General features: G+C 35.9%; 1 protein-coding gene across 1 annotated transcript; it reads left to right on the forward strand.

Moving 5' to 3' along the window:
• The first annotated feature begins 9072 nt into the window (after positions 1-9072).
• On the forward strand, positions 9073-10152 carry LOC118277109 (alpha-crystallin A chain-like). Its single transcript, XM_035595797.2, has one exon. The coding sequence runs from the start codon at positions 9147-9149 to the stop codon at positions 9909-9911; it is 765 nt and encodes a 254-aa protein (XP_035451690.2). The 5' UTR covers positions 9073-9146; the 3' UTR covers positions 9912-10152.
• Positions 10153-12098: the final 1946 nt, after the last annotated feature.

Genomic DNA, 12098 nt, shown 5'->3' on the forward strand with positions numbered 1-12098 from the left:
AAACCACTGGCAGAAGCTAGTGTGATTATAAAGTATGTTACAATAACTTACCAAGTCATATAATGATTACTCTATTAGCAAAACCTTAACTCTGAAATATTCTAACTGTCAATTACAATAACCGATCATAATCTAAAATCTTCAATCGATTTTCATTGTTGACAGAAATTCAATAGAACTTATGTCAAAAATAATGTAATTTAAAGATTTTGAATTGAAATAGACAATATGTAATCATTAAATGTCTTTGAGTACGGCAGTTAGTAAGTTTAAACGCGTCTAAGTACGGCAATTAGTCCCAAATCAACACCACGAACTAGAGTTTCAGACAAACACACAAACAAACAAACAAGCACCTAGGCACTACATCTACGCAGCTTTCATCTCAGTTCATAACACTCGGTACCAATCGAAGAGTACTTTCACCGTATTTACTTTCTCGACCAAAATGTACTGTCGCGCACAAAACGTATTTGCCAGTGTATTTATTTGTGTATTCATGTACTGTGTACTCTATTTGTGTACAATTAATTCTGTATATGAAGAGTGTTCTTGTTATTTTATATTTGTTTTATTTAATGTGTAGGTTTTATTTTTGTGTTGTGTAATGGGTATTTGTATGCGGAGTCGCGTTTGCTTTTCGATTCATTATCATGATTCGTTTGATATTAAGTAAAAACCTTTTAAAGTTTGGATAAATATTTTGTATGTAGTTATATTATTATATTTGGTTTTACTATATGAGTATACAGATTTTAATAACACAAAGTTTTTAGTAATAGAAAATAAATAAGTCCTTTGCGAATCATCGAACCCAAGTTCGTACGTAATATAATTATACCTATAGAGTACTAGCTTCTACCAGCGGCTTTTCCCGCATTCGCATGAGATAAAAAGTATTCTGTCACCAAAGTCAGCTCCCTGGCTTTGTCTGAATAACAAATTTCATAAAAATCCGTTGAGTAGTTTCAGTGTGATTGGCAAACAAACATCTAAACAAACAAAATTTCACATTAAGCTTACTGTGCTTTTCAGTATGAATAATATTATAATTATGATGAATTCTCCTTAAAAGATTACGGACTTGTTAGTAACGGATTGTTTAATTCGCAATAAACCTACTTTACACTAAATACATTACTAAAAACTACAAAGAAAGCGATGTACTCATTTTACTATCAAAACGTACACTCATTACTTCTAGATTTTACGATCTATACCAAATAAATACTCCTAATTATGTTAATGTCATGCAAAACTAAATTATTTCATTACCAACCACTTTTAATGGCCGTAACACTTGTGTATGTGACTGTATATGTTCAATGTTCATGTCTTGAGTTTAATGCCTTTTTCACGAAAACTTTTTAATTTTGAATCGAAAGTTAAATGTTGTTTCAGTTATTTTAAATTAAAAACACATACTATCTGTTGGTTAGTTATTAATTTTGAATTTTAATTAAAATACTCACACACACACAACGTCACGCCTTTTATCCCGTAAAGGGTAGGCAGAGGTGCACATTACGGCACGTAGGTAATGCCGCTATACAATGTACACCCACCTTTCACCATTTGTGTTATAAGTCCCATGTAATAGGGGCTGAGGCTATTGCCATATCCTGGACATAATTCCAGACTCCGTGCTACTACCGAGAAATTTTCGAAAAAAGCCCAGTTATACTTTGCCCGACCCGGGAATCGAACCCGAGACTCCTTGTTCGGCAGTCGCACTTGCGACCACTCGACCAACGAGGCAGTCTACTGTTTTGAAAATGTAAATGTAATTAAAATACTGTTTTGAAAAAGCTAGACTATGAAACGTCAATGTTATTAATAAACGGAATTACTAAGTAAGCTGTCTTGGGTTCAATCTAGGATCGTAATATTATAAGAGGATTATGTATTTTCCTTGAGGCTGCCTCGTTGATTGAGTCTTCAGGAGTATATCATTATTATACATAGTACGGGATGCAATTTCTAAACCGTCTCTCTTTTTAAATTTATATTAATCTTATTTTTTATATCATCTCTAATAATTTGAGTCGGAAATTGCATTTTAGCTATAAACAAACTGACTGACTGCCTCGTTGGTCGAGTGGCAGTCGCAAGTGCGACTCCCGGATAAAGGGTCTCCGGTTCGATTCCCGGGTCGGACAAAGTACTACTGGGTTTTTTTCAGTTTTTTGAATATTCTCAGTAGTAGCAAGGAGTCAGGAATTGTGCCCAGTTAGGAGTCAGGACTTATAACACAAATGGTGAAAAGTAGATGTACATTGTACAGCGGCGTTACATGTCTACCCCTTCAGGAATAAAAGGCGTGACGTTGCATATTATACAAACTCTTCACAGCAGCAAAAACAACATGACCGGCGCTAATGTTTGTGTACTTTACCATTTCCTCGTCAAAGATCAGGTAGCAGGTATCGACGGACAAACAGACAACATTGCATATATCGCACAATTGTTCTTGTCACCTACACCAACAGAATGTTTCTAGAAATGACCTCCACTTGCAATCATTCAATCATAATCCCCTTTATAGAGGAGAAGGGGGAGACGAATAAAAGTGGACCTAATGACTTACCGGTTCGCATAAAATTATTCAATCAAATAAAGTGACTGGGAGAGAGCTAGTGGCAATTTTCTTTGCTTTATACTGAGATTGGGACTATTATTGGATAGATTGGAGACTAAACTGTGCAATTTATTTTAGTGCTTATAAAAATATAGTAGGTACAAACTAGAATAGGTAGTTTTGGTGGATATAAATTGTTGTTTGTTTGTCCTGAAAAGCTATATTTATGTGTACACAAAGGTATCAGTGAATATTCGAGACACATTCCTTTTTGAACGTAATATTATGATATCTATAGTTAATATTTAAGTGTGCATATTTTCCGTAAATTATTATTTATGTTGTTGATTAATTTCATGCGAAACCAGCTAGAAAACTCCAAAGCCGTCATATTCATTAAACCATATAAAAGAAAACTTCATATTTAACAGTATACTCGACTACGCCAACAGTTATACATATAAATGGTACCTATAGAAATAAAAACTCTTACGAATGTTATAAATTCGAAGGTTTGAGAGTTTGTGTATATGTTTGTTACTCAATCACGTCAAATCGGCTGAAAGGATATTTGGAACAAAGGGTAGATTATGGTTTTGAATAACACGTAGGACACTTTATATCCCTCGGTGCCGTGGGGCAAGCCGCTGGTAGAAGTTAATTTCATATTTTTTAAGTAAGCAAATAAAAAAGACAAAGACTTTAAATAAACAAAGAAATAAAGTATTTATATTTCTTTTCTCATTAATTATACTCGTAGATCAAGCAATTTTAATGAACGTGACCAAAATCTAAAACAAATGCAAAAATCTCAATAACAATGCTTCGGACAGAGTGAGTTCGCGAAAATATGCAAATAATAAATTCCACAGAGCATGAATTATACTTAAATGTATCAAGGCCAGAGTTAATTAACACATTTTTAATGTTAACGAGTACTTTTAAACAAACAGCGTATAATTTCTCCCAATTTTTTGTAATGAATGTGATCTTTACGCTCAAAGTCTTAAGGTATTGTATTTAAATGGCATACTTAATTCTTGGCCTGATTTATTCTATTTTTTTCTTTATATAATTATAATGTTTATTTAAGTAAACACAAATGTAACAGTTAGAAATTTTTAAACTAAAATATTATAACACTTCATAAACTAAAATATACGATGTTACTATGTAATTTAAGTACTACTAAAAGTTATTTGTTAAATTTATTATAGTTACTCAGGCCACACTATTTTAGGTGACCCACAATTTACAACAGAATGACTTAACAGTAAACATTCATTGGCAACTGGCATGCCAACTGCCAACTACCAACTACCCACATTTCCAAACCAAGCATAATTATGTTGTTTAACCAAATTAATATAAGTGCCATATTGCATGTCTTCCGTCGACAACTCACTAAAACGCTAAGATAACAGGTGAAATTATAATAATTACATAACAACAAGCTTTAGAAACTGTTCCTGCTAGCCCCAACCTCCCCTAAGTCCCAACCTGTTGCGAATGTTTGTTTACAATATTACGCGAACCTGTCGAACTATCTCGAATGCATCCTACCTACAAAACAAATCAAACGAAAATAAACACTACCATCTACATAATTAGCTTCACAATAGCATAGCCATTAATCAAGACTTACGACGTTCTAACACGATCAGTTTCTCAACCATTCCAGAAAGTGGACGGACGTTTATCCTTCATGAATTTTAAACGAGTTTGAATCTTATTGAGTGGTTTTGAAAGTTGATTTTGCAGCGATAGATTTGTTGATATAGGGTGCAATGACGAAAACTCGTAATAGTGTTCACGCAACGGTGGTAGCGTCAGCATGTTAAATATATCGGTATATTATACGACTTTTTTACTTTGACGCAGTGTGATTTAATGTAGCGATAGTTTGATAATGTTTCTGATATGCGTTATGTTGTCGACAAATAATTTTGGGCTCACGAATATTAAACACCAAAATACAAATTATAAGCACAATATTAAATAGGTTTGCGTATTCCGCAAGTGTTGTACGATTTTGACATTCTATGTTATTGCTATAGAGTTGAGAATTACGTTAGCAGTGTGTCCATGAACTCGTGAGCCCATGTACCTATAAGACTTTTACTATGGTCTGTCTATTTTAGCTAAATATTGCTTTTCAAATTAAAATAGTTAGTATGAATATTAATAATTATGCTATCGGCTTAGGTAGTCACGTAATTTTTTGACGAGGAACTCGACTAGTTTCAAGCTATGCTGAAATGCATACACGATGCGACGACTGTGCTTTGCAGTAGACAATCGCCGCGTCGTGTGCGGAATGCTGCTCATGAATATGAGCCTCTAGCATGACTTGAAACTAGTCGAGTTCCTCGTCAAACAATTAAATAAGTAAGCCGATAACATAATAATGAATTTAGTATGGGTACCGAAAGTTATGAATATTTATGTAAAATCTATAAAAAAAACAACAACAACAACATATTATGTTAAAAGTTCGGAGAAGGAAAGAGAAAGCAGATATGAATTTCGGTGAAAAGGCTATAATTTGATTTACCCCGAGTTTAGTAACATAACAATGTTATATAACAACTTTGTTTTTGTCTACTGATACCAGTTTTGATACCTTTTAGTATAGTCTTAGTAAGTATGAGTCTAGCTTTCTAAAGGCGACTTTTATTTTCAAAATACCTATCACCAATGTCTGGATATCATACTCAGTAACTGGTCGCTTCTATTTCTATTTGCATAGGATTCAAAATTATTTGTTTTTTTTTTAAAAAAAAAACGTTACACCCCAGTAGAATTTTCTCCTGGGTCGTGGGAGCATATAAAAACATACAATTTCACATACACATAATATCCAGACTTGAAACAACAAAGTCCCATTGTGTGAGTGAGGTTACTGGCACAATTACCCACTTCTAAATCTTCCCAATCACCGATTCTCCAACACCCAGTCTTAAATTCCTAACACCCAAAAGGCCGGCAACGCACTTGTAACGCCACTAGTGTTTTGGGTGTCCATGGGCAGCGGCGATTGCTTACCATCAGGTGATCCGTCAGCTAATTTACCGACTTAAACCATAAAAAACAGACTTTTCACCAACTTTACTTTAACAACAACAAATACACATAAATCTAAGAAAAATATACATCGTCAGTATAGTTCAGTACCCTTAGTATAAGTTTGCTTTATATTTTACGAAATCGAAACCAGAGCGCGTTCTTCGTTCTAATTGGTTGGTTAATTCGAGCCGGCCAATCAGAACACCGAACGCACTCTCGGTTCGATTTCGTAAAATGTAAAACAAACTCATACTAAGGATACAGAAGTTGTCCCCGACAAGTAGTCCGACCACAATTGAGTCACCGCTACAGTACACACGTAACCAAAATGTCAATAACCTGTTGCATTTCGACCGAACGTTACGACATTCTTTATTTTGGTCAATTTACATGACGCATGACGACTAAAACTTTTCTCTTTAGTGAGTAAATATTTATATAGTGGGCACATTTTATTAAAAATCTACATTAAAGAAGTTGATACATAGATTTTCTTATAAGGGAATATGTAACTATCTTCTTAACCCCACTTACTACTGATGTCTCAAGTAAAGTCCTAAAGAACCCTACTGCGGGCTATAGGTAATATTATTCCGACATACATTATCTATTTTTCGATAATAATCAAAACACAGCAATATCTGTCTGAGTTGTGTCACTGGTCAACTATGAGATAAAAATACATTAATGGCTAATCAATGTCATCAATAATCCATTTTAGATACGACAGTTTTGTCTTACATGTAATATACATATATGTATTAGTGATAGCCCTCAAATTTGCGACGCCTGAAAAAGGACGTTAAGCTGTTCAAAATATTGAAATTAAGACCTGTGTAATACCTTAACATGCAAATAAAGATTTTGAGTTGGAGTTTATCATACGCTATCTATACATAACAAAATAAATAACAAACAACAAAGACGAAATTGAAAGGAGTAGCAATAAAACATGGAATAAATTCTGGTCATTCAAAGAAATTTTTAATGGAGACTACACAAAATATAAAAAAGTGCATTTCTAAAGAACAAAAAGCAAAAAAGGTACTTAAAATTTTTCACACTTAACCTTTTACTTAAGAACCGTGTTCTACTGACCTTATTTACCAAAAAAAATAACTACAGTTAGTGAGTAAACGACCAGAGACGCAATTTAGTACATACGGATGTTAAAATATATGACGTCAATCGGAAGTGATAGTTTTACGTAGAACACATTGACCCATGCAGCGGGGAAACCATAAAAATAGAAATTATAAACACTAGGATGAATCACGTTTTCACAGATTTGCATGGAACCGTGCCAATGTGTTGCCCAATTACCATGAACAATAATACTAGACAGAATGAAAGGTGTACAGTTATTTTTGGATATTAATTTCCTGTTCATCATCATATCAGATACAAGACGTCCAGCACTGAATGTATGTCTTCCTGAATGTCTTCCAGATAGGCTGGTTAAAAGCAACCTGCTTATTTGGTATAGTGTCAGGTAAGCTCAGCTCCTCAATGAACTAATAATACACTGCCAATTTCAATATTATTTATTTTATTTTATTTTCATCCATGGTCGTCCCACTGCAGGGGAAAGGCCTCCCTACCCTCCTTCCACTCGTCCCTATGCAGAGCTTTCTGTGGCTAATCCTTTTCATAGGTGTCGAGTTCATCCCGCCATCTTCTTCTGGGCCTGCCGCGAAGTCTATTGACGTTGGTCAGTGGAACTGGGCAGGACATGTCTGCCGCATGTCCGACGAACATTGGGCAAAACTCACCACTGAGTGGAGCCCAATTTCAATAACCGATCTTAATCCAAAATCGTAATAAATCTTCATTTTTGACAGAAACTCAATGTCAATAATCGATCTTAATGTAAAGATTTTGGATTGAGATCCGCAGTTAGTGACGGACGTGTATAACTGCGTATAAAAACTCTCGACTTCCCCCAAAAGTTCCCAATAATTTCCTCTTGGCTAGATGGAATCCCGAGATGAGGAAAAAAGAAAGCCCAGTAAAGGATTTTCCATTAATAATGCGGAATTTTAAATTGCCGATAGCATTAACGGAGTTTTTCATTCCGATATTATTTTAAACGCACCTTGTATTTCAGGGATTTTTTTTATACTTTCTTATGTTTGTTTACTGCTTACCTCTTCAGAGTACAAAAAGATATAATGTTATGTTTTGTTTAAGGAATTAGAGGAAAAGTAATCATTGCAAATGAGTACCAGATTGATGCAAATAGCAATTACACTTGTAATGGACACTAAGCTAAAAATATTGTGTTGTCTGCGAGTATACCTTCGTTGGTAGGCTCAGTAGAGAAGTCTTTAGTTCGGTACATTCAAATCAGTAAGGGTAATTAGTAAAGAAAACTTATTTATCCTGTTTTAGTAATATCCCAATACACTTATAATATTATAATTTTACTTGTATACTTAGTAAATACATTTAAAACACCAACACAAACCCAGTACACTTAGCTTGTTCATAATATTGACACGACTCTCATTTCTTCCAAGCAATTTCCTTCAAATTACACTTACTTATGTACATCTCATAAGTAGGTAACATACTCTCAACAACAAATTTATAAATAATTGCCACACACAATGTACAGACAGCAAAGAAAGCATCAATCACGGCAAATTCGATTCTTGTCCAACAAATTGGAAAGGTTATTGATACCGAAAAAAGCGATCGAAAGTGTTATTGTTTTTGTTTTGTACTAAGAGTAAAAGTGTTTGACCTACAAATAAGTGCATCGCTAGTTTTGCTAACGGTACCGCGCACACAGAGGCGGTCATTGCCCGGCGCTCGCGTGTGTGTGTGTAACTAAACACGTTGAGCGGCGCAGGAGTCGGCAACCTCAAGTACTTTTGATTAAAATGACAATTGCAAGGACGCGTAAATTGTAACATTACGTTCACATATTATTTATGTCTTCTGTACCTGTATGACTAGATACCAGTAAACAAAACATAGGATATCGCTCCATATATTTCATGAGTACCTCTACTCTACTCATTAATAAATACCAGATAAAGAACATTCTAGAACATTCAAAAAAAAGTTGCAATAGCGCAACTGTATTTACATTCACAATCATTCTTTGGGAACAACAATTATTTATGGATCCCGTTACACAGCCAGTTGCCTAGCTACTGCGCTTACCGTAAAGTCAAATCAATTGATAGGTTTTTATGGTTAGAATGATTCCATATTTTTTTGTATAATATTTACCTTAAAGTTTGTTTACTACATAATGGCCAATTCGATCAACAAAAATCCATGTCACTTGATTACAAAACATTTAATATGAATCATCAAACACTCAGACGGAAACATCCGCCCGCGCTTTCCAAATGTTTACAACAACTGGTTTTACCGCTGCGGTTATCAATGAGTGGCGTACATTCTCGAAACACTACCAAGCCTATATAAGCCCCGAGCAGGCTTGCAGCCGGCATAGTACATTACGAAAGCAACAACAACGCAACGAACGATGCAGAAATACTTCTTACTCATTGCATTCATCACCACCGTAGCCTGCCATGAGGCGAGGAAGCATAGGGTCGAAGACCCATTTTCAGCCCTAGACAAACACATCACCCACACCCTCGCCTACCACTACCTGTGGCCGTGGAGTCAACTCATCAGGGCGGCAGCGGCTCTCGACGTCGAGGAAGTTCTGGAGGAACCCCAGCTTGTGTCAGACAAGGAGAAACTGCAAATCAATCTCAACGTGAGGAGGTTCAAGCCAGACGAGCTGAGGATCAAAGTGAAGAACCGCTACATCATCGTTGAAGGAAAGCACAAGGAGAAGGATGACGTCCAGCAGTTCATGGCCAACCACTTCGTCCAGCGGTTCGTGCTGCCTCCTGGTAGCAAGCAGGAAGAAGTGACCGCAGTTCTCAAGGAAAACGGTGTTCTAACAGTGTCTGTGCCCAAACATGAGCTCCCTCCACCACCACCAGAGAGGGAAGTGCCCATCGAAGTGAGACTACCGGTCAAAGTGGAAGACAAAACAGAAGCACCTGTAACTGTAAAGGAAGAGAAAATTGAAACAACAACAGTTAAGAAGGAGGTTCCAGTCCAGGCATCTACAGTGACACCACTGGAACAGTTGGAATTAGTGGAGGCCACCACACATGTTGGCAAGATCAGGAAGAAGGAGCTGAAGACCACAACAAAAACATCAAAGGACAACGAAGTGTCGAAGGGAATCGATGGGAATGGCTTGGATTACGCTCTGATTGAAGCGGAGTGAATGCAGCCCGGTGGGAGTGAAATAAGACTGAACAAAGCTTTAAACTGACCGGCAGTCGTTAAAGCGTGTTTAACTTTTCGAACGGTAATAGACATTTAAATGACATTAATGCTACAAGTATAAGTCATGTTGTTGTGTACAATAGATCGTTCGAAAGTTTAGGAGCAATAGTTGTTACTATTATTAAGTTTTACTTTGTTTTGAAACATTTGGCCCACCAATAAACGGTGTTATTTATTAACCTCTGTGTTTCCATTCGCGCGGAGCCGCGGCCATATTTCTGTTTTATAAGACTGTTCTTTATGTTAATGTTGTGTGTAAATCTGTGTAACGCACTCTGTCGGGATGAGATGCTGCCTTAATGGTCTAAAGCCTCATTTGCATTGACGAAAAAAGTCTGTGAATTATTTCGCGGGCTCGAATGATGGTCATTCCTTTTGATTTTTGTATGTAGAAAGAAAATACAAGATGTTTTGGTTGGAAAAGGTACATAGGTTTACGATAAATACATATTGTAACTACGACTGACTGAAGTATTTTACAGAAATTACTTTTATCAGAAAAAAATATGTCTCAAATCAAATATTTTTCTGATTATGGCCTCAATTTTTTTATTAAGGGGGAAAATTATCTAAAGTCTTCTTCCACCTTGGGTGAGGCGAGAGTGAGTGTCAGACTTTTACTGACTAAAGACCACCCTGTTCCTACTCCTGGCGTAGTCCGCAGCTCTGGATCAACTTGAGTACCATAAGACTTCATTAGAATATTCTAGCTAGACACATAATTTTCTATTCCATGACAACATTCCAACATTTCGTAAGTTTGTCGTACCTAGAAAAGCACTAAAACTAAAACTAGATCCAATTAAGGAATATTAATTCACCGATGGCATAGACAAAGTTGTACACAGGGAATGGAATATCTATCTATAACATTTATGTTATAAGAATCCCATGTTATAGAAACGAGATTTTTTGTATGAGAGCAATTCCAGACCTTTACAGAAGTCCGGAATCGAACCCACCCAATCGAACCCGAGGCTTCGAGCACTTGATTAACAAGCCATTCCCAGAAAGTAATCATTTCACGTAAATAACTAAGAAATTCCGTAATCTTACCTTATTCGAAAAACATCATTCAACCTAGCAAGTTCATCGACCCCTATAATAATATCATTTACTTACCAATAATCATTGCTGAAGTTTATAATCGCTCTCTTCAACATCCGAAGGTAACGTATGTCGTATAAAGATAATTTAATTACCATTAAAATGAGAGTATTTTGTTGTAAGACGAATATTTCTTTAAAGTTATAACGATTTCTATAATATGAAAAAAAAACGCCAGTGGCTTCATTTCTTAGCTTCCAAGTGTATTTATTTTCTAAACAAAGGCTATTTAGACTTATTACTACAGAGCCTCTATTACGTACAGACAAAGTAAATTAAGGGTGATCTTCTTATGGGTGTCTAATGAGCTGACTTTTTTTGAGAGGCAAAATCATCCAATGACTTTTCTTGCCTTGGGCGTGGCGAGAGGGAGTGTCAGACTCTTACTGACTAAAACCACCCCGTTCTACTCCTGCTTTTCGAACCGGAGCCCCGGTAACCCGCCAGACAGTCCGCAGCTCAAACCTGAACTCTTAAAACTGCAATCATCGACCACCTGACTGGGTTAAGGCAAACGAAAAGGTCCATAGTTCATCATAACTCCCACAGACAGTTGATATTGAAGTAGTTATGTATTACATTTCAAGAGTGATATATATTCTGTTTACACATATTATGTGTATGTTTAATAAATAAGTAGATAATAAAAGTATCTCAAGAATTAATCAATATTGATGACAAATTATGAAACGTTTACATTTACGCAACAATTGACCAACTTCTTTGTTATTGTATGCTCACAAGTATGACTGTAATGTCTGAATCAAAGATACAAACTAGACTGATCGCCGCATCATGCAAATCATTTCAGGAATTTTCATTTAGTTTACATTATATTGAACTCAAACATATCGTCGTAGCAAGAAAAATCTTTAAAACTTCAAGAAAAAAGCGTATTCCTTTTTAAAATACCGGCAACGCACATGTGATTCCTCTGGTGTTGTCCATGGGCGGCACTGATCGCTTACCATCAGGTGGTTCGTCTGCTGGTCAAAATCAAAACTAGACCAGTAAGACA

The sequence above is a fragment of the Spodoptera frugiperda genome, chromosome 15 (assembly GCF_023101765.2).
Source record: "Spodoptera frugiperda isolate SF20-4 chromosome 15, AGI-APGP_CSIRO_Sfru_2.0, whole genome shotgun sequence".
Lineage (NCBI taxonomy): Eukaryota > Metazoa > Arthropoda > Insecta > Lepidoptera > Noctuidae > Spodoptera > Spodoptera frugiperda.

Bases quoted from the DNA above. Each gene is read 5' to 3' on its own strand.
- LOC118277109 (XM_035595797.2), top strand. From the start codon at position 9,147: ATGCAGAAATACTTCTTACTCATTGCATTCATCACCACCGTAGCCTGC.